Source organism: Vicugna pacos, chromosome 5, assembly GCF_048564905.1.
Source record: "Vicugna pacos chromosome 5, VicPac4, whole genome shotgun sequence".
Classification (NCBI taxonomy): domain Eukaryota; kingdom Metazoa; phylum Chordata; class Mammalia; order Artiodactyla; family Camelidae; genus Vicugna; species Vicugna pacos.
The window spans coordinates 46,715,302-46,739,024 of NC_132991.1; the positions used below are offsets into that span (position 1 = coordinate 46,715,302).

General features: G+C 44.9%; 1 protein-coding gene across 1 annotated transcript; it reads right to left on the reverse strand.

Annotated features, from left to right (window-relative positions):
• Positions 1-8,267: 8,267 nt before the first annotated feature.
• Positions 8,268-23,502, reverse strand: CHRNA1 (cholinergic receptor nicotinic alpha 1 subunit). Its single transcript, XM_006204878.3, has 9 exons — positions 23,443-23,502; positions 18,077-18,222; positions 17,921-17,965; positions 16,758-16,867; positions 13,995-14,190; positions 13,278-13,515; positions 10,475-10,698; positions 8,946-9,185; positions 8,268-8,617 (listed from the first exon to the last, which is right to left on the reverse strand). Exons 1-9 carry the CDS (start codon positions 23,483-23,485, stop codon positions 8,486-8,488), a joined length of 1,374 nt encoding a protein of 457 aa, XP_006204940.1. The 5' UTR covers positions 23,486-23,502; the 3' UTR covers positions 8,268-8,485.
• Between the last annotated feature and the right edge of the window lie 221 nt (positions 23,503-23,723).

Sequence of the window (23,723 nt, forward strand, 5' to 3'; positions counted from 1 at the left end):
AAAATTCAATTCAACAAATATTTGTGGGCTTATAATAACTACTCAGCCTCCCCCGAGCTTGATGGAGACATAAAGCAGTTAGGGACATAATCTTTGCTCTGGAGGGTATTAATTTAGGAGCACTTCAGAGTGTCATTGGCACTTCCCCCATGGAGGAATGGGGAGGACGTCACTGTCCACATTTCTTACTCTGAGACTCAGAAGCGTTATGTAGTTTGTCCAAGATCCCACAGGACACACAAGTAGCAGGACCCCGACTGCCTTCTTAAGGAGGGACAGTCTTGTTGACGACAGAAGATTAATATCCATAAAGTAACAAGAGAAGCAGACATCCCGGGAGGTCTTCAGGCCCAGTATGTGGGATAAGGAAAATCAGAAAGGGTTTGAGCAGCCAGTGGTGGGGAAGGTTTTCTGGAGGCAAAGGCCACTGGGAGGGTCTCTACAGCAGGGGAAGTTTTTAGCCGTGCATGCCAGTCACAGTGGGAGTAGGTGTCTCAGGTGTGTAAGAAGTGCTCACAGACCTGGCTGTCCTAGAACTATGCCTGTCCTCAGGCTGAAAGCCTATAGTGATCGTGTTAACAAACATGGTGTGTAAGAGATTCAGATGGTACAGCTGAAGCCGTAGGCATTTGTTTAGACCGATGACATCATGATAGAGTGTCAGTGCAAGAATGAGAGGCTGTAAACACAATTTCATTTGCTTGACTGACCACCCATTTGCTTCTTCTATCATTTATTCAATACAGTTTCTTGAGCACCTACCTGGCTAATACCTGGGAATATAAACACAAATACAATCTGTGTCTTTCAGGGAGATTCCAAGCTAGGACTTGATGTCAGACAGGTGTAGAAGAAAACAAAGCAGTAAGTGCAAAGGGCTATCGAACGGGAATGAAAACACAGACTTAAAATACTGCATTAAATTGATGGTCAAAAAATAAAGATTGCTTAAGAGGTTTATTTTTCCAGCTAAAACATATACTCTTACAAATTACCTTAACAGGGCCTTCACCCGTGGATAGAGGGCTAAGAAAGACTTGGGGAGGAGGTGCCCAAGGATTGGAAAGAGACAGGAGACCCCCCCCAAGCTTGCTCACTGCTGTTCCCTCACATATGCTCCCTGGGTGGCAGGTGGCCGCTTGCCAAAAAGTGGGTTTAAATGTGAAGTGGGACAGTTTCACTGCTCTACCCTTCCTAGTGACTTCCTGAGGGGATATACGTTGGGGTTTTGTTGGAGGAGGCCCCCTTACGGTTGAGTGTAGACAGAGGGGTGATTAATCTCCCCCAAGAGGAAACTAGTTTCTCTATCCGGGTCCCATTTTCACTTAGTCCTCACTCAGAGTCTCTTTTCAAGGATGAAAAAGGAGAAGTCTGTGATTTTAAACACTTTATTGTGGTAAAATACACATAGCATAAAATTTATCATTTGAATTATTCCTAAGTGTACAATTCAGCAGTATTAAGTACATTCACAAGGTTTTGCAACCATCATTGCTCTCTGTTTCCACAAATTTTTCATCATCCAGAACTGAAACCCTGTACCCGTCAAGCAACGGCTTGGCCCTCCACTCAGCCCCTGGTAACCATTTCTACTTTCTGTCTCTATGAATTTGACTCTTCTAGGGATTGTGGGGGACACAGCAGGCCCATGTTGGGGGTGGTAAAAGAACTTACCAAAGACAAGAAAAATGTTTAAGAAACAAAGGAAGAGTTTAATAGATAGGCTGCTCCAGGCAACAGTGGGCCACACAGATGAGAGGTGCCCGTGTGAGCACCGAGGGGCAGTTGCTGGGGTCTTTTGTGGGAAGTGTTGGTGAACAGAGTGGTTGTGTGCTCAGCTCACAGGTACCTAGCTGATCACAGGTGAGGTGATGCTTGTCAGGAACTATTCTAAGTCATAGGGTTTATGACTCCAGTAAGGGCAGGAGGTATGTTGAGGCCTATCCGCCTAGGGTATTGTAAGATTAGCCATTTCTGGGGGGCGGTTAGTTCTGCTAGGGTAAACACACATCAAGGAAAGATGTTTTTATCCTGAAGAAATGCAGGCATACCTGGGTCCAGGAGTGGGGAGTGGGGGGTGCCAGTCAGCTCCAGGCACATGGAAAGCCCCGGAGTAGGGGGTTTTATGGACGTCAGAGTGGCTTCAGAGAGCACCACCCGGCTCTACAGATACCTCATTTAAGTGGCATCAGACAATGTTTGTCCTTTTTCATCTGTCTTATTTCACTTAGAATAATGTTTTCAAGGTTCATCTATGTTTTAGCATGTGTCAGAATTTCATTCCCTTTTAAGGCTTAATACAATTTCATTGTATGTATGTATCACATTTTCCTCTAACCATTCATCCTTTTCTTTTTTCTTTTTCTTTTCTTTTCTTTCTTTTTTTTTTTTTTTTTTGGCTAATGACAGTACTGGGGATTGAATCCAGGAACTCAGGCATGCTAAGCGCACATTCTACCACTGAGCTATACCCACCCCTACCCATCCATCCACTGATGGACTCTTGGCTTGTTTCCACCTTTTGACTTTTGTGAATAACACTGCAATCAACATGGGTGCACAAGTATCTGTTCAGGTATGTGCTTTGAATTCCTTTGGGTTTATGCCTTGAAATGGAATTGCTGGATCATATGGTAATTCTGTTTAGCTTTTTGGGGAGCCATCAAACTGTTTTCCAGAGTGATTACACAATTTTACTTTCTCAAAAGCAACACACAAGGGTTTCCATTTCTGCACATTCTTGTCAATAGCAATTGCAGAAAAACGTGGAAAGGATCCTGAACTTGAGTTGAAATAAGTCAAGTACTGTTTCTGGCTTTTCCTTTTTAATTCCCTCCCTTCGCGGCTCTGCTTTTTAATAGAATGTTAATTTTCGAGTGATTTTAGATGTACAGAAAATTTGCAAAGATAGTAGTTTTAATCTGCTTGGGCTGCTATAGCAAAATACCATAGACTGGGAGGCTTATAAACAACAGAAATTCATTGCTCGCAGCTCTGGAGGCTGGAGGTCCGAGATCAGGGTGCCCGTCTGGTTGCGTGCGTTCTGGTGAGAATCCTCTTTAGAGCTGCAGACTGCAGACTGCAGACTGCAGACTTCTTGCTCTGTCTTCACCTGGTGGAAGGGGCAAGCTAGCTCTCTGGAGCCTCTTTGACTAGAGAATGAATCTCTTTCACGAGAGCTCTGCCCTCATGACGAAGTACCTCCCAAAGGCCTGACTCCCTAATACCATCATACTAGGTATTAGAATTTTAACCTATGAATTAGGGGAAGACACAAACAATTAGACCATCATAATAGTACGAAGAGTTCCCACATCCCCTTCAGCCAGCTTCCCTCACTGTTTACATAGCCATGGTACCTTGTCCAAACCAAGCAATTAAGATTGGTACAGCACTGTTAAGTAAACGATAGACTTTATTCCAATTTCACCAGATTTTTTCTAAGGTCCTTTACTGTTTCAGAGTCTAGTCCAGATACCACAAAGCAATGAGCAGCTCTACTTCAATTTTTTTTAATGAGATATAGTTAACATATAACATTATGTTAGTTTCAGGTCCACAACATAATGATTCGATATTTGTATACGTTGTGAAACGATCACCACAATTCTAGGTAACATCCATCACTTTACATAGTTACAGAAAATTTTTTTCTTGTGGTGAGAACTTGTAAGATACACCCTCTTAGCAACATTAAAATATGCAATACAGCTTTATTAACTGTAGTCACCATGTGTACATTATATCCCCATGATGTTTTTTTTTTAATAGCTGTAAGTTTGTACATTTTGACTCCTGTACCCATTTCACTGCCCTCCCCCAATCCTCGCCTCTGGCGAACACAATCTGTTCTCTGTATCTATGAGCCTGGTTTGGGTTTTTTAAATTATTATTGTAGTTTAGATTCCATATCTAAATGAGATCATTCAATATTTGTCTTTATCTGTCTGACTTACTTCGCCTAGCAGAATGTCCTCAAGGTCCATCCATGTTGTCTCAAATGGCAAGATTTCATTCTTTTTTACAGCTACATAATATTTGTATGTGTGTGTGTGTATCGTATTTTCTGTATCCATTCATCCACTGATGGACATGTAGGTTGTGTCCATATCCTGGCTATTATAAATAATGCTGCAATGGAACATGGGGGTACAAATATCTTTTCCAGTTAGTGTTTTTTATTTCTTCAGATAAATTCCAAAAGTGGAACTGCTAGATCACAGGATAGTCCTATTTTTAATTCTCTGAGGTTCCTGCATACTGCTTTCCATTGTGGCTGCACCGATTCACACTCCCACCAGCGGTGCGTGAGGGTCCCCTTTTCTTCACACCCCCGGCAATGCTTGCTAGTTCCTGTCCTTTGAGGATAGCCATTCTGACAGGTGTGAGGTGACACCTTGTAGTTCTGAGTTGCATTTCTCCAGAGATGAATGATTTTGAGCATCTTTTCCTACACCTGTTGACCATCCTTATGTCTCTCTTTGGAAAAATGTCCATTCAGGTCTTCTGCCCATTTTTATATCAGGTTTTGTTTTGGGTTTTTTTGCTATTGAGTTGTATGAATTTTTTATATTTTTTGGATAGCACCCCCTTTTCAGACATGTGATTTGCAATATTTCCTCCAATTCAGTAGGCGGCCTTTTTGTTTTGTTGATGGTTTCCATGTGCAGCTGCTCAGCTTTTTGTTTGCTGAGACACTTCTGACACTCTCCTCTCTGAGCCTCAGTGTCCCCCCACTCTCCCGTCCAATGGGAACACTGATAACAGCAGCCTCCACGCTGCAGGGCACGGTGAGGACTGAGGGGAGAGAAGAGGTGAGAGCTTTCTGTGAGCTGTGGCGCTTCATGCCCAAAGGCATGAAGGATGATCACTGAAGCCCAGCCGCCAGCGGCCCTTCTGCCCTGCAGCGGGTCTTGTGCCTCTTGCTGACTCAGCTGCCAAAGGCCATTGGAAGGAGGCTCTCCCATCACCTGCCCTGGCCAGAGGAGTCCAGATGCTACAGAACTTGTGGGTTGATTACTGGGGAGCACTGACCTGACTGACTGAGGGCCCTGGCCTCCTCCCAGTGCTTCCCATGGATTTGAGCAGCTCCTCCAGGTGCTGGCAGCTCCAAGCTTTGGGGTAGGGAGAGGCCGGAGCTTATGAGCTCAGCTCTCTCCCTGGGCCTTTGAAACAATCACCTGGGATGCCGCCCGACCACAGAGGGAGGAGGAAACCATGAGTTGGCTCAGCCGCTATTCTGTTCTTTCCAGGTTGGGGTCAGGGAGGGGTGGTGGGCTGAGCGTGCAGGGGTGACCCTCCGAGTCTGTTCTGGGGGATGGCAGGAGCCAAGCCCAGCATTGTTCTCCACTCCTGGCTCCCTCTGGGGCTTCCTGGCAGCATGGGGAGTGGCTAGGGGAGTGAAGTTGAAGAACTCAAGTGGAGGAGATAGACCTCTGTGGCTGTGGCTGTTGGAGGACTGGAGTAGGGCTAGACCTCAAGTAGTAGCAGGGGGAGGTATGGCCCGGAGAACAGTGGACTGAGAACTAGGAGCAGGAGGACTTAGGCTTCAAGGCAAGTCCCAGTTGTTAGGATGTGGGGGGAGAGCTCGGGCGGCGGGCAAGGAGACAGCCTCCTGAGCTCCTCTGCCTGGTCCCCTCTACCCCAGGATTGGCATCGTGATACACAGTGACTGGAGCCCAAACCACCCACCTCCCACCTCAGCCTCAAACCTTCTCCCCATCTGATTTAATTGTTAATTATTTCCTATTTAGTAAAATCCCAGTTCTGAAAACCAGAGAAGAAAAAAAAAACATAGAGATTAGCTCTGAATAATTTTTGCTTCCATTTTCAGTCCATAATCCCACCCCCCCCAAGAAAACTTACTTGTCTCTGTTCCAGTTCAAGGATGCTCCTTATTTTCCAAGAAGTCATCCTGCTACCCTGACATACACATCAACAAAGCCACATGGGGCAGGACAGGGCTGGGCGCTCACCTCCAGGTGGGGATCCCAGCACGCTCTGCCTTCCCTCCCACTTCATCAGATCAGCCCTTAACTAGGGAAAGAGATTCCGAAGATGAAAGTCGTTAATTTGGTGACAGATTGTAGAACAGATATGTAAGGGCTGGTGGAGCTACACACTATAACACTGTTGTACCTGCTCAGGGTCACCCCACTGGCTTCCAGGACAGGCGGTGAGCAGGGAGCACGTTGGAGGGCCTGATTTTGAGGGGAAAAATGGGTTATTTGATGTAAAGGAAACAGTATGAGAGCAGGAGTTAAGAGACCTGGTTTGTCACTAGCCAGCTCTGTGACCTGAGGGAGGTCACTTCTCTGAGCCTTAGTTTCCTTAGTACAGACAAAATGATTTTAAGTTCCTTCTATGGATCAATAGTGAGTCCTGGGAGACTCAGATGAATTAGCCAAGCAGCAGATTTAGGTACTGGATCTCTCACCTTCTCTCGTTTTTCTCTAGTTGTTGTAAAATATACATAACATGAAACTTACCATTTTTTCATTTTTATTTTATTTTTAATTATGGTAAAATACGCATAAATTTTACCATCTTAGCTATTTTTAAATGTAAAATTCAGTGGCATTAATTATATTCACAATGTTGTTAACTATCACAACTATCCATTTCCAGAACTTTTTCATCATCTCAAACTGAAACTCTACCCATCAAACAATAACTCGTGCCTCCCCTACACACTGGTGACCTCTAATCTATTTTCTGTCTCTATGAATGTGACTACTCTAAGTAACTCCTGTAAGTATAATTATACAAAATTTGCCCTTTTGCATCTAGCTTGTTCAGTTAGCATCATGTTTTCAAGGTTGATCTGCATTTATCCAAATTTCATTCCTCTTTAAGGTTGAATAATCCATTGAATTTATATACATGTATTTACTATGCTTTGTTTATCTATTCATGGACACTGGGGTGGTTTCCACCTTTTAGTTATTGTGAATAATGCTGCAGTGAACATTGGTGTCCGAGTATCTGTTCAAGTCCCTGCTTTCAATTCTTTTGGATGTTTACCTAGAGTGGAATTGGTGGATCATATGATAATTCTATATTTAGCTTTTTGAGGAACCGCCAAAATATTTTCCCTTTAGTTTACTTTTAAATGAAGGCCCTCAATCCTGCCATGGGTGCGTGATGGGAAATCCCATGGAAACACAGTTTGAAACCACGTGGGTTCAGACAGGCTGTGTGGCAGTGCCGTTCCCTGCTCTCCCTGGTACTGATATGGGTGAGATGTGTTCAGGGGGTCTGGTGGCCATTGCTGAGCCCAGAGCTGCACATCGTCTAGTTCTGGGGTGAAGTGCCCTGTGGCTTGAAAGTTCCTATGGGGAAAGGACGTAATTTTCCCACCTACTGACTTGTCAAAAATTTTAGAAATGTTGGTGACATGTACACACATTTCTGATTTCATTTGTAGAACTAGAACCCCAACCAGGATTGGGGTAAGGACTGGGGGGAAAGGCAGATAGTTTAATTGGGAAGGCAGAAAGATGGTTGATACAAAGACTGCCCCTCTCAAAAACACTGACCAAGTTACAGAATGGCCCAGATGGAGCCAGGGTGGATCCAAGGAGCCAGTGAGCAGATGGACTGACCCAGCCCAGAGCTACTTTGAACCCACAATGTCTGGGTTCCAGTGTCAAGTCTACTGGCTAGTTTGGGCAATAAACTTAACCTCCCTCAAGTTCAGTTTTCTCATTTGTTAATTAGGGACATTTATGAGTGTTATGAGGATAAATGAAACCATACGTGTGAGATGATTCCCACAGTGCCCGGCCCCACGCTCTGTACCGGTCAGGACCTCTCCTCCTCGAAACCCTGAGCATCAAACACAGTGCTGTGTTAGACTGGGAAGTCCTTCCCTCACCTCCCAGTTCTAGAAATCTATTTTTTTTATTTTAATTGAAGTATACTCAGTTAACAATGTGTCAATTTCTGGCATATGGCATAATGTCCAAGCTGTGGATGTATATACATATATTTGTAGAAATTTACTTTAAAATGTGGGGTTTTGAGGCAGTTTGCATTGGGTTGGCCATTCTAGAATTTACCTATTGTCTTTCTACTGCTTTCTTTCTCTCCAAATCAAATACTTTATCTTTTGGGGTCTGGTATATGGGGTTTTTAAAGTAGATACAGAACTGATTTTTAAGCAAAGGATATATTCTGTGCTTAAAATAAAAATTAAAAAAAAAACAACAGAAAACCTCTGTTATCCTGGGCTAAATTCTTCTCTGAACTGGAATGAACACTTCTTGTAGAGATCTAGTTTCATTTACTGCAAAAGGTTCACTCTCCAGGCAGCCACAGCAGGAGTGAAGGGAGAAGCAATGTGAAAATACTTTGAGGCCTTAACCTTAGGTAAACATAAATCTTTGTCATGAATAATAAATACAGAAAATTAAATGTTTGATAACTGAGTGTATATCCAAGTGGACAAACCTCCCTGGCGCTGAGGTTCATCTCAGGTCTTTGCTCATCCTTGCTGATTTAATTCAATGAGCCGACCTGCAAACACAGCCAGGGTTCCAATGATGCACACAAGCATGAAGACTCCAAGCAGAATGTGGTCCATCACCATCGCAACATACTTCCATTCCTCGGCCGCCTGGGAGAGAGGAGTGTGTTAGAATTTCCTTAAGGGCATCACAGACTCACAATGTTCACGCTACCCATCATATGGGGGCCCTTCAATCTGTCAGTCTCAAAGCCCTCATCATCCCTCTGCTGTCATCGTGATCTTTATTTTTTGAATAGGTTATTCACAATGTGATGACTTGCTAAGATGACCTGGAAGTGGTTACCAGGTACATCTTATGTCAGTAGCTGTCCCTTAATCCCCAACCTACCCATCAAGCCAAACCCATCCATCCATTTGTGCATGAGCATTTGATCATTTAAACCCAGAGGTGCAGATTTCAAGCCACAGAGCTTACGTTATTGGACTCCTGGTCTGACTTCATGGTCTCTGCGATGTATTTGATGCCCTCGATAGCACTCTTCACCTCGGGGTGTTTGATCAGGGGAGAGTGGAAACCCATGGGCGGAGGCCCTGGCTTCCCAGAAATGTCAGAAATATCAATGTCTTCTGTGAAAATTTTCTTGTCTTGTTTTTCTCTGGATGGCCTTTTCATCGTGGAGAAGAACATGATGTTTGGTATAGTGTCGATAAAAACCTAACATAAAAAAGAAATCCATGCAGGGGAATTACTGTCAGCAGCGCAAGCGTCAGACTCAGATTTTGAATAAGCAATGCCACCTTAGTCAAATCATTCAGCTCCTCTGGGCCTCGGCCTCTTTGCCTCTAAACCAAAAGGACTGTACTAGAACCTTTCTCAAAAGTTCCTTCACGTGTATCCCGTGGCCTGTCAAGTGACTAAGGCTAACAAAGGTGATTCTGTAATGCAGGCAGATCGCCACTGGAGGGCGCCTGTGTGCACCTATCAAACGCATAAAAAACCAGTGCAGTTTAAGCTTAGGGACTTCAAAAAGGAGCCCACTTCTTTCAAGGCCAAGATGTTCTCAAGATCATAAGGTTAAAGAAAGGGCCCCTCTGGCTAAGAAATAAATAAGGTTTTGGCTCCACAAAACAGCTAGATTGTTTTCTTCTGTTTCTTGTTCCTGAAGAAATGCAACATAGGTATTGCCAGGAGTCACTTAACAGTCTTTAAAGATACATGGACTGTTTCTCCACCCAAAAGAATACGTTGCAAGCAGTAGTTTCTCTGTCAATTCATGACAGATCTTTTGCATTGTGCACAAGAGACCGGACGTTAGTGTCTCTGTGAAGATGAATAAAAGAACTGACATATTTGAAATGTTACATTTCCAAATTCAGTAATGTAAATATTTGAGCCCAAGTTCCTCACTAAAACTAACTCTTTAACAATCTCTCATCAAGCACCCCCATCTCTAGCCTTTATTCTAATCTCAGCAGATGATTCTATCAGCAAAAAGTAAGCAGTCTGTTCACAAATTGGAAGACATACAGACATCTCAAGATTTCATAGCATTTGAATAAAAAGACAGCAATTTATTCATCTCTCATCAAAGAGATTATTTTAAAAAAATTTTGGGGGGGGAGGTAATTAGGTTTTTGTGTATTTGTTTTTTAACAGAGGGACTGGGGATTGAAACCAGGACCTTGTGCATGCTAAGCAGGCACTCTACCACTGAACTATACCTTCCCCTCCACAAAGAGATTCTTTAAACTTGAGTTTGGAGTGGGTTTTGATAATTCTGGTTTTCTATCTCCCCGGGGAGGCTACGTGAGTTATTCATCCCTAGCAAGATGCCAAAGAAAGATCCTTCCTCAAATCCCCTATAGCCCAGAAGGGACTTTCAGTTCCTAAGTGCCCAGCAGGGTTAGCTGGGACGCCGCTGGCCACCCAGAAGGGGAGATCTGCAGATGTCCTTGAGGGAGGGGCTGCCCTGTGCAAAGTGAGCAGGGATCTTGCTCACTCACCTTCCGCACCCACTCGGGCATGACGTGGGTGCTGGGGGAGCGGTGGTGCGTGTTGATGACGATGACGGTGATGATGATGGACGCGATGACAAACACCATGGTGAACAGCATGTACTTCCCGATCAAGGGTACAGCACTGGAGGTGGACGGGATCAGCTCCACGATGACCAGAAGGAACACGGTTAGGGACAGCAGGACAGAGATGCTCAGGGTCATCTTCTCTCCTGGACAAAATGAAGAAAAAGCAAACACCAAAACACACCTGTTACAGGCTGCATTACCGTTTCCCCAAATTTATGTGTTGAAGCCTTAAGCCCCAGCACCTCAGGGACTGCATTTGGAGACAAGGCCTTTAAAAAGGTAATTAAATTAAAATGAGTTCTTAGGTTGTATCCTCATCCAACATGACTGGTGTCCTTATCAGAAGAGGAGATTAGGACACAGACACGCAGAAGAAGGACCACATGAGGACTCAGGGAGAAGACAGCCATCTGCAAGCCAAGGAGGGAGGCCTCCGGGGAAACCAGCCCTGCTGACACCTTGATCTTGGACTTTCAGCCTCCAGAATTGTGAGGAAATAAATTTCGGTTGTTTAAGCCACCAGTCTCTGGCCCTTTGTCTGCAGCCCTAGCAAACAAACACACCACCAAAACCCAAGGGTGAAAGGAATGTCACCAGCTTGTTCTCAAAGCCTGATTCTGGGAATTCTCAGGGTTTCCCATGAGACCTTGGCACCTTAGCTCTGCTGACGATGGCAAGTGACAGGCATTGTCATTAGAGGCTGCCAAGCAGGGAATGGCTACTTCATCTCATGTCCCAGAACTCCATTTCTTGGCAGAACCCAGGGAACAGAGAGGGGTTCTGGATGGCAAGCTAGACCCCAGGAGGCAGTTTTTCCGTCTGCAGCAGAAGGTCTTAAACCTCACAAAACAGAACCACAGCCTGGCCTACTTGTTACTCAGCAGATGGATGGGCAGCCTAGAAGCACACATATCTTTTTCTCATTGTGGGAGGAAGCTGCAAGACCAAAGCCAAGAAAGAACAAAATCAATGATTTCACACCGTGCACTTTCTCATCTTCATCCAAGAAGATGATTTATTCTTCTCTTGTTTTGATTTTTTATTTTTCATACTAAGGGACCAGGGACTCCTGTGTCCCCGGGTCTTTTCTCCAGGCCCTATCATTTCATGGGGAACAATTCCCTGATGGAGTCTTGGTTGGACAAGTAAACCAGAAAACCAGGGGCCGAATAGCAAGGGAATATTTTTGTGAGGACTGACAAGCTCAGATGCAGTAGGGAGCCTTTGGAAGGGACTCCCTTGTGCTGGTCTTGCTGTTTGTGTCCTGGGGACCCTCGTGAGGCCCTGCTCTCCAGTGTGGAGCTTTCCAGAGTTTTCCTTCCTGGATGTTTCCAGATGCTAGGGATGTATACCGGATACAGAATGGATACAAACAAGAAATTGTCAATTCTACCTAGGTGGTAGGAAAGACTTCAAAAGTGAAAAAGATGACAGAATTGTAAACATCTAAATGTTGATCAAGGTACATCAAACTTCTTGATTAATGATAATAATAATAATAGCTAACATTTATCAAGCAGTCTTACTGTTCTAAATGCTTTTCAAGCATAAATCCTTTGGTATTTATGGAAACTGATTAGTTTCCATATTTCCCTGCTTAGTGTTTTCTCTCTTCACTTTAAAAAGCTTCATTTGAGGGGGAAGAAGGGTATATATAGCTCAAGTGGTAGAGCGTATGCTCAGCACCCAAGAGGTCCCAGGTTCAATCCCCAGTACCTCATCCAAGCTGACATCAATGAAGAAACCTAATTACTTCCCCCTCAGAAAAAAGAAAAAGTTTCATTTGATTAGAAAATTGAAGAAAATATTTGTTTGTAATCATTTGGTTAAGAACACGTACAGTTCCTAGAACATACATTCTGTGGGGTGAATTCTTTCTGCCACATAGCAGTTGTTCGACAGGTATTTGTTGAATGAGTGAAAGGCATAAGCTTTCTTTTTCCTTGCTGGAAAGTTGGATTTAGACTTTTGTGGGGTTGGTGTTGTTTTTTGTTTTTGTTTTTTTTTGTCAGTTTGATAAAATTGTTAACCTGTTACAAAGCTTGAGGATTATCCTTACCATCTTGCTTTTTTCTCTCCTTGTCTGCCATAAACTGTTTAAGAGCAGTGACTTGCTGGCAGACATATGTGTTCCCTCTCCCCCTTTTTGGCAGATTGTTGGTGTTTGGTGAAATTATGTCACAGATGTGATTATTCAGTAGGAGGTAAATAAGCTGTCCAGGCTGATGTGGGAGTAAGAATTGCCGCTTGGGAAGTATGGTCTTGAGTGTAAAGATACTGCCAGCTGGAAACAGATAAGAAAAAGCTATTTTTAGGCAGCAGGCAGTGGACAAAAGAGGGAGGACCTAGATTCATCATACGAGCAAGTGACTTCACAGGGGAAGGGGCACACGGAGTGTCTGTGGTCTACGCCGTAGGCAGCGCGTTTCTGCGCCCACAGCAGGTATTCAGCAAACAGGTGTTGGTGGTGGTTCCCTTCACTAGACTGAGCTGTGTACGCGTATCTTCAGGGTCACATTCAACTCCGCCTGCCCTGTAGCCTGCTCCAGCTGTGACGTCACCACTGCTCATGGCCGCCCAGTACCCACATCTCCCCAGGGATGCTGATTTGGGTCTGTCTACCTGGATTTGTTTGTTAGCCATGGTTATTTTTGGCTTTTCCCAAAATAGCAGCACAAGAGCCTTCAGCATCAGCAGCCGCCGCCATGGCCACTGCACCCACCTGAGTCTGTGGGAAGATAGAACACCAGGCCGGTTAAGAAGGAGAAGAGCAGGCAGGGAATGATGACGTTGACGATGAAGTAGAGGGGCAGGCGCTGCATGACGAAGTGGTAGGTGATGTCCAGGTAGGGGGTGGAGGGGCAGCAGGCGTAGAACACCCAGTGCTTCCAGCCCCGGGACTCCTTGATCACCCATTCCCCACTCTCCATGAAGTTGCTCAGGTCTGGCTGGTCACTCTCCTGAGAAGAGGAATGAAACTTTGAAATCCCAGCCCCGTCACCCTGAGGAAGAGGGGCAGGGTTTCCTAACCAGCTGAGACAAGGCAACAGATTCCAGTGCTGTCATCTACCCAGGAGGGAACCTCTTATATGTTCCTTTCCTGTAAAATAAGGGGGTTTGGGCTATTGTTAGTTTCCATGTTGACTACACATTCAAGACTCCTGGGAGCTTTAAGCCATATTGCTGCCCCAGCTCCACTCCAGGCTGATTAAATCAGAATTCTAGGGACTGAGTCTGGGCACAGGGAATTATTTAAGCTCCTAGGTGGTTCTCTTGTGCAGCACATCAAGAACCTTCTCAACCAATTAAGAACCATCAGACGAGATGATCCCCAACTTTCTAATGGGTGCTGAGAGCCTATGACTGTGGAGGCGCAGAGTTGGTGACCTGAATCACGCTTTCCCTGAATCCCACCTCCTCACATGAGGTGACCACCTACCGGGTTGATGGCCACCACAGAGCCATCATAGGTCCAGGTGCCCAGCTTCATGCTGCAGTTCTGTTCGTCAAAGGGAAAGTGGGTGACGATGATCTCACAGTAGCTTTTAAAGATGGCGGGAGGTGTCCAGGTGATGTGGCCAGTGTAGTCCAGGAGCACCTTGGTGAACTTGACAATGGCAAAGTCACCATCTGCACTACAATTGGGATAAAAGAGGAACATGGCTGCAAGTGTCAAGATGAGCCTTCCGTTCTGCTTGGGGATGTTAACAGGAGACAGCTGTTAATTATTCAGGTGCTAATTATAGACGCTTGCTTTCAGGCTGCATGGCTTTTTATCTATGGGGACGTTTTCCAAATTTGTCTGATAATTAGGATCACTGGGGTGCTTGTTTAAAATGTAGATTCCTGAATCCAAAAAGTAATACAAATGAATTATATACAAAACAGAAGCAGACTCACAGACATAGAAAACAAACTTATGGTTACAAAAGGGAAGAGGGAGGAGGGGAGGGACAAATTAGGAGTATGGGATTAACAGATACAAATTACTGTATCTAAAATAGATGAGCAACAAGGATTTACTGTACAGCCCAGGGAATTATAGCCACTATCTTGTAATAAACTCTGACGGAATATAATCAGCAAAATACCTGAGTCACTATGCTGCACACCTGAAACTAACACAATATTATAAATCAACTGCACTTCAATTGAAAAAATAAAATATAGATTCCTGTGTGCTATCCAAGCACTGAATCAGGATATCTGGGGAAGAACCCGAAAATCTACAGTTTTAAAGAAATAACAGGTAACACGACTGCACGGCATCCCAGATTTTTCCTTCCCAGTCCTCACTACTGTTTGTAATGTTCCTGTCTATCTGTCCCTTCTCTGATATACTTTAAAAGTTTATTGGGGAACCCTGAGAAATTTTAAATAAAAACATGGCTAGTGACTCATTAATGTGACAAGCAGGTTAAGGAAGGGGTCTATTACCTTTTAAAGAACTCTTTTGAACTCAGTGGGGTGGGGTCTCAAATTCAGATGCCTCCAGGGCCTGGCAGGTGAGGAAGGAGGGAGGAGTGAGCCTGGCTGTGGGAGAGCCCCTCTCTGCTCTAAGGAGGGGCACCACCTAGCTCTGCCGTGGTGTCTGCGTGGCAGCGAAGTTTCAATGGTGCCTGATGTTTGATTCTTCCTCGGAAGCTGGAAATCTAAATTTTGAATCCAAGGTTCCATATTTTTGGATGTTGGATTTTTCTAGAGAGGCTGAAAATTCGGATTTGAATGTATTTCCTGATTTTCAAGTGTGGGTAATAATTTCTCATTAAAAAAAACAAAACACAACAAGGAGGAAGGGTATAGCTCAGTGGTAGAGTGCCTGCTTAGCATCCTCAAGGTCCTGGATTCAATCCCCAGTACCTCCATGAAAAAAAAACAAAAAGCTAATTACCTACCCTCCAAAAAGAAAACGAAAAAAAATCCACAACATGGTAGGTACTAAAAGATAATGAGCTACTTCTGCAGGTCTTATTCAGTGGGTGGTCTGCTCGTCCCAAAACAGCCTGTGCCCCAGGGCCTTGGCAGAGAGCAGGACACCATAATGGGTGCTGAAAAGTGGGTGGGGTCTGCCATGGTGGGCTTTCAGGGACGTGTTGTATATACTGTGCCTCACTTCATAAATCAAGAGATTTTCTTCCCATTGGTTTTTCCTTGGCACTGGGAAGAGGCTGCATCCAGAACACTATGCAGCTTTGGACACTCCCAGCAGAGAAGAGGGAGAGGATGGGCTACATCTCTCCCTATAAGCAGGTGAAACAGGATTCTCTCCCCAACAAGGGTCTTTCTGAGCGAGTTTGTCAAAAGGACCAGAGGATTTTAATTGCCTTCCTCACGTTCTAACTGAAAGAGAAAGTTAACTCTAAGAGACAGACAGTATCAGCACATTTATCCAAAAGTGCACACAAATGATTGGATACTTTGGCTCAAGCTTGAATCCAGATATAATTAGAAAATATGTAATAGAAAATCAAAGTTGGGGAGGGTTGCCTTAAAGGTATCATTTCCACTCACTAGCCCTGGCCACCTTCCCTGGTGAGTCTGCTGGAACGCACAGCCTGCTTGCCCCAGATACATGCTGGAGAGTGTCAGACCACAAATCCTCTAGGCCAGTGTTGAATGCTCCTGCCTGGGGAGGGTGCTTTTTGAAATGAACATTCCTTGACAAGTGAAGGGCATATGATAATGAAAGTGTCATTAAACCGGAGTGTCTTGAATCACATTATAATTTCACAACAAGCAGTCTGTCGCGGAGCCCAGCGGATGGGCTACAGAGGCATCCTGGGCCAGCATCAGCACGCAGCGTCTTGGGATGCTGGGAGGCTGTGATGAATAACAACCCTGGGAGGTTCAGGTCTATTGGTCGGAAGGACATTTAATTCCAAGGAACTCAATTATCTGACTTTGGGTTCCTTGGATCGTTGCCATACACCCTTCAGGAGCTCTCAGGGATTAAATGTCCCCCACCCCACAGCCCTGATTCAATTTGGCTCTGATAATTGTTTCTATTCGTAACATGAGACACCATATGGCACCCCTAGCATGTCAACTTGGCTCTTGGTTTTTCAGGGTTATTTAATGTGAACAGTGGTGAGATGCATGCTGAGAGTGGCAGCCCTGCCGCTAGGGCGCCTGGGCTCCACCTGCCCCAGGAATGTCCGCTCCCCACCCCCACCCCCACCCCCGTCCTGTCTGTTCTGCTTACTTGTTATAAAGAACGAGGTCTGGGCGCCAGATCTTTTCAGAGGGAACGTGAATTTTTTTCACGCCACCATAGTCATCTGGATTCCATTTTAAGTTGTAATCCACCCATTGCTAGAAATGAAGACATTTAGTCAATTAAAAAATGAAAAACATTTAAAAAAATCTAGGGTTATCAAGAGCTCTGATGGGCATGGTAATTCAGATATTGACAGAAATTGTGCTCCAGTAGGAAAGGTTTGAGAATTCAGCTTTCACTTTAAATAAGCAGTAAGAGCAAACACTTACGTAGCACTGACTGCATGCAGGCACCCTTCTAAGCATTTTACCCACATTCATCATTCAGGCCTCATAATGATCCCATGAAGTAAGAGTGATTATTGACCCATTTCATAGATGAGAAAACAAAGGTAGCCTCAAGTCATGCCACCAAGTGATGGCAGATCTACCATGTACACTGCCCACCTTTGGAAAGGAAAATGATCCTATTGTGAATGTTTTCCTCAAGCAGGTAGCATCATTTTTTTAAAAAGTATTATATATTTTTTTCTACATGATAAAGGCAACATATGTCCATATGCAGCCCACATGCATAACACAATGTTGAGTTGTCTTCCCCAAATAAATATGAAGCTCTAATCCCCAGTACCTCAGAATGTGACCTTATTTGGAGACAGGGCCTTTACAGAGGTAATTAAGTTAAAGTCATTAAGGTGGGCCCTGATCCAATATGACTGTGTCCTTGTAAGAAGGGGACACTTGAAGACAGATACATATTCAGGAAGAAAGTCATGTGAACATGAAGATAGCCAACTCTAAGCGAAGGAGAGGCCTGGAGCAGATTCTCCCTCACAATCCTCAGAAGGAACCAATTCTGCCAATACCTTAATTTTGGACTTCTGGCCTCAAAAACTGAGAGACAATAGATTTCTGTTGTTTACGCTGTCCAGATTGTGCCCTTGTTCCAGCAGCCCTAGCAAACTCATACACACAGAAAAAGCACTAAGTGAGAAACACCAGAACATGATCCATAGTCCCACTACCCCAGAGTACCTACTTTCACCACTTGGGTGCATATCCCTGTCACCCAAATTGATTTCCTCTGGGCCCAGGTTAAATTTCCGGGTGAATAAAAACAACATGATCGCAATTATCTAGATGGGTTACCTGTTTCAGACGAACGTTGGTTGTCACGATCTGATTTACTTCATCCTGAAAAAAAGATAAGGCCCCATCTTAGGAGGACAAGAAGGGAGCTGGGGGAGGGCGCTCAGGGGTGAGAGGCGTGGGTGCTGTGGAGAGCCTGGAGCTCCCCCGTCTCACCACGTTGATGAGCTGTATCAGCTGCAAGCCCACCGTGACCTGCACGACCTGGCGGTGGTCTTCCACGGGCCGTACCACACTGTTGTAGTCTTCGAATAGCTTTGCCACCAGACGAGTCTCATGTTCGGAGCCCAAGACGAGGCCAGCTGAGACAGCAAATGACACACTCACTGTCAGAGTCTGCCCCCCAGCCCCCGCCTCCGCTAACGTGAGTAACTGAGGCGTGGCCGGCTAATGGCAGGCACGCAGGCCCCCTGTGGAATGGTACCCAGTGCAGCTAGTGTTGCCTTGAATTCCTTTCCAAGCGCAGCTGCTGGTGTGGTCCCTTCCCAGTGGGGCATGCTGCGTTACTTGTACTTTGGACAGATGACATTCCTTAATACAGCCTCTGGCTGAATCAAGTTTACTAGGAACATGCACACACGAGGGGCAAGGTTCACACAAAGCCCGTTTTGGTATTTCAGAATCTGGTCCTGATGCCGTGAAGTCTCGGACTGGCTGGCCTCAGAGCTCATGATGCTGTGAACAGCAGCCCAAAATGGATGCTGGCTCACACCCACTAGGATGTTAACCCATAATTAACAAAATTGAAAATGACAAATACTGGTGAGGTTGTGGAGAAGCTGGAACCCTCGTATGTTGCTGATGAGAAGGTAAAATGGTACAGCCACTGTGGGAAACAGTTTGGCAGTTTCTCATACAAGTTACACACAGAGTTACCATATGACCCAGCAGTGCCATTCCTGGGTATATTCTCACAAGAGCTGTTCACACAAAAATTTGTACATGAATGTGCATGGCAGCATTATTTACAATAACTAAATTATGGAAACAACCCAAATGTCCATCAAGATAAATGGATGAACAAATTGCAGTATATCCGTGGAGTAGAATGTTATTCAACTGTGAGAAGGAATGAAGGTCTGATACACACTACCGCATGGATGACCCTTGAAACATTATGCTAAGTGAAAGAAGTCAGACACAATCATACTGTATGATTCTCTTTATATGAAATATCCAGAATAGCTAAATTCATAGAGGCAGAGAGTTGATTAGGGGTTACCAGGGACTGCGGGGACCGGGAGTGGGGAGTTTCCTTTTCGGGTGGTAAAGAAGTTCTGGGATTAGATCGTGGTGATGATTGTATAACACTGTGACTGTACCTAATGCTACTGGATTGTGCCCTTTAAAATGGTAATTTTAATGTAATGTGAATTTTATCATAATTTAAAAAATACTGCTGATGATGAATTCATATCCCAATTATGTTGTTAAGAGTGAAAACCATGTGTGTTGCTGACCTGAATTTGGGGCTCCTATTAGGAGCAGGAGTGATTCCAAGGACTCTTTGCTACGTTTTCCTTCCACATGGAGGGCAGTGGCATCGCATACTCTTGGAGCCCACAGCCTTTTTGTGTCTGGTGCTATGTGGTCCTCAGCAGCCTCGGGTGAGACATTCTCACCTGAGAGGTGGGCTAACGTGTCTGAGGTCACGTGGCTCTGGTGGAGCTCAGGGGGGAGCCCTGTCATTCTGCTCCGTGTTCTACACTAACGTTTAAGTGTGTTGTGGGCTGTCCTGGAAATGGCACCACTGCGTGTGCCATTACCCCTATGAGAAAATGTGTTCCAAATCCCAGCAAATGCCTTGTGAAGGATCTGGGTAAGTCATGCCTGCTGTGGTTTGGGGATTGCCTGCGGGGCTGGGAGGGGAAGCGCACACATAAGCCATCTGCCTGGGTTCCTGTAACCAGATCTCCCCTTGGTTATTGCCTAAACCACCACACCTTTCCCTGGGCCAAGACAGATTTAAAAATGAAATGAGCCAGATGCAGGCTGTTATTTTTCTTAATTATTTTTCTCCTCATTTCCTAAGTTTGGAAGAGTTTGTCAACAAAATAATTACACAGTAAAAAGTAATCCCCTTTTCTAGTTTTATCACTCAGTAAAGATAATAATTAACACTCTTGACTTGTTTGGTGCCAGACCCTCTTCTCCGTGCTTTATGCAGACTGACCCTTTCAAACCTCATAACTGGGTGTGGTGTGTAGTGTCACTGCCCTCTCTTTACAGATGAGGAAACTGAGGCCCAGATTGCATAAATGGTGGAGCCAGGATTCCACCCCAGAACCCAGGCTCAGCACCATTATTTCTCACCTGGAACTTTAGATCATCTTGAAATACTATGCTATACAAGGAGCTAAAACATTTTCATCCCCCCGAAAGTATGCTTTTTAATTAGTCGGTAGAGCTTTGTTAAAGGTCTTCTGTTTGTAGTATCTTCCTGAACCCTGGTAGCAATGCTGTGAGGTGAGTCTTTACTGCTGCTTTACGCGTGGGAGCACTGAGATCCGGACAGCCGAGCAGTGCGTTGGAGGTTCCCAGCTAGATGGAGGTAGGGTTGTACATGGACACAGTCCGACACCAGGACCTGTGCTCTTTACCGCCTCCCTAAAGCAAATGTACTGTGTCCATTCGGATTTTTGAAGCCTTCAGTGCAGCTTAAACATCTTCATTATGATCTTCCTGGACTCTGTGTATCAAACTCCTGACCTACTCTACCTCTTCATTTCTAGTTGTGCCCAAATTTTCTGAACCCGAAAGGGTCCATGCAGAGATTTCATGTGGCATCTCCCCAAAACCACCTGCATTTGAGGACCCTTAGAGCGGCGTGGTGCCCAAACACCTTATCTCGGCGGTCACCCCGTGGAGCTCCTGGGACACGGCAATCCTCTGTCCTCCAGGCCTTGTCTGTTGCAGGCCCCGTCCAGCCCAGCGGGGGAGCAGGGGAGACTGGCGTGGATCGCTGAGTGCCTTGCCCACTGAGTTTAAGGTGATTGCTTTGGCATTGCCTTGGGGGCTGCTTATTTTTAAGTGACAGACTACTCCAGTTTGACAGAAAGAACACACTAGAAAGCAGCAGAGCAGAGGGGCAGCATCACGTAGCAGGAAAACTATGCAGGCCAACCCTAGGTCTACTAGCAGGAGGGAGGCCTGGGGAGTCAGGCCTGGTCAGTGCTCCAGGGACACTCACTTCCTCCTCTCCCCCCTCACCAATAACAAGGGGCCTTGAGCCTTCCGTAATGAATTTCCGAGGAGGCCTGCATTTCTTAGACCATGTTCATTGGTATTCTTTCCCATTTTCCCTCCCCAAAGCAGGGCAGAGTGAAAGAAAAAAAAAAAAAACTAATAGGACTTGAAGTCAGAATTCTAAGGTTCTGTTCCCGACTCCAGTGTGATCTGGAGAGTTGGACCAGTTCTTCATGGATTCAATAAATCACAGTAAATACTTTCTTGAAAGGGCAGGATGTAAATTAACAAACACACAAACGCGTAAATAATGTCAAACTCTCCCTTTTCGGAAAAATCATGTTGATCGTCCTTATTCAGATGATGGTAACATTAACTCAGTAGCATATTTGTTGAACATTGGCTGTGTGCAAAGCTTTATTTGGAGAACTTTGAGGTATACAAACGTGAATTTGACCCAAATCCTGTCTTCCTACCTCATGGACCTTGACCCTTGTCATTTACATAAATAATTGTCAACAAGTTGGAAAGTAATGTGCCATAAGAGAGGTGGCAATGAAGTCCCTGGGACTCCTGAGAAGGAAGGGAGGAAGAGTTATAATGAAAGTGCTATATAAATAGAACAGAGATCATTAAGTGTTAAGCTAACACCGGAAGAAGTGTCCCTGATACGAATGAGAATTTTGCCCGCAGAGGACTGCGTTAAGGAGGGGAACCCAGCCACAATTTCAAAGTGTTCTTTTCAGAAGGGCTTCAAGATGGCAGGATAGGAGGACACGGAGCTCACCCTCTCCCACAAATACATCAAAAATACATCTACGTGTGAAACAGTTCTCACAGAATACCTACTAGACTCTGGCAAAGTGTTCTTTTTGTACCAGACTGGTCCAGTCTGTATTTTTGTGAGGGGAACAGCCTGCTGGTTTGGACAAAAGGAATTCTGTCTCTTTAATAATCACCTTGGGTGATTCTGTCTCACCCTGGTGCCACGTCTCTTGCTACCTTTGCAATTTCAGGCTGTATTTTCTGACTGCACATAACAGAGTCCGATCACATTACAAATATTCTAAGTTAAGTAACTTGGGCAGGGCAGCTCATGTCTTTTAGCCTCAGTTTCCCTATAATACAGAAAATTGAAGGTGTTAGATTGCCTCATCTTGCCCTAAATTTCTGTGAGCCATCCATGTGAATTGATACCAGCAAATTCTAGGTTTGATCTAAACACATATCACATACTTTAAAAAATAGCCTAACATGCATTTTTGGGAGGCCTCTGTTGTCCTAAGTGATCTCTTAAGGATTTTTATGTCATATCACTTAAAACATCACTTTAGAATTTCCACTGAGTGTAGTGTTTGCGCACACACACACACACCTCATCACCACCAGACCAGCCTTGGCTGGATCGAGTCCAAATCCCACAGGATATAATTTATCTGAGTTTAGGCTATTTCCCTCATCTCTGCTATTGAAAAACATTAATAACAAAGCTCTTAACCTCTTTTGCCCAGAAGACCTGTGTTGTCAGAGCAGTATTAGAGAAATCACAGAATGTCAGCCGCCTTGTTCTCAGTTGGGATGATATCACCAGTAAACTTTTATATGAAGCAATCAGCGAACATCTATTTCCCTCTACCGGAAGTTTGGGATTTAGGGCGGTGTTTCAGCTGCTGTGTTGTGACACATTCCAGAGCTGAATGCAGGTCAAGGGCTGTGCAAATTTTTATGCTTTCAATTCAAACCCAAACCTACATATAGTAATGTCCTTAAAAAAAAAAAAGGTAGGCAGGAATGCATTCATATGGGGTTTTTTTAACTTCAGAAGTTTAAAAAAATTACAAAATATTTCATCTCTCAAGAGAGTTTAGCTACATTTATGAATAGGTTTCTCCCTTCAGCACATGGAGCTGTCAATCAATCCTCTTCATTTTCAGAATTCTCCCAGAGCAATAAAAGGACTTGTTAACCATATTGCTTGTGGTTATAAGTCACCATTCTAAGTCCCTACAGTTGTTCACATATGGTAGCAGGTCTAGGGAAGGGGACGGGGTGCTGCGTCTGATCATGGGGTGACTCGGATGCAGGCACTGATAGAGGGAGAGACTTCATATCAACTTTGTAGCTTTGGACCAGGCAGCTCCTATTTTAACTGGATAACCCAGACTAAAAGTCCTGATACGCAAGCCCAGTCAAGCCAACAACGGTGAGAAACTGACAAAGCAGCCTCGGGCTGGGGAAGCCCCACCATTCCTTGTTCCCATCAAAGAAGCAAGACTCTGGTTTGGGGGCTTCTAATACTTCAGCCTCAAAGGAGAGCCCCTGGCCCCAGCACTTACCTGAGCAGAGGCCGAGGAGCAGGAGGAGTGCCCGGGGCTCCATGGGCTGTGGGCACTGGTGTGGGCTGGTGGTGGAGCAGTGGCCGCTGCCGTCGCTGGCACTCTCTGGCTGGACACTGGGCTGCTGAGGGGTTTGGAAAGTGAGCCGGCTCAGCAGGGCTGCTGTTTTATACCACCTGTCTGCGCAGTGACAGCTGGGCTGCCCGGAGCCCTGGAGCCGGAACTGAGGTCCTTACATTATTACAGGGTGTTCACATTACACAGTTGCTCTACTGTTGACC

Bases quoted from the DNA above. Each gene is read 5' to 3' on its own strand.
- CHRNA1 (XM_006204878.3), bottom strand. From the start codon at position 23,485: ATGGAGCCCCGGGCACTCCTCCTGCTCCTCGGCCTCTGCTCAG. The intron at 16,868-17,920 runs GTAACCCATCTA...CTTCATTTCTAG, and splicing joins CCAACGTTCGTCTGAAACAG to CAATGGGTGGATTACAACTT. The intron at 14,191-16,757 runs GTAAGCAGAACA...TCCCAATTGTAG, and splicing joins GACCTCGTTCTTTATAACAA to TGCAGATGGTGACTTTGCCA.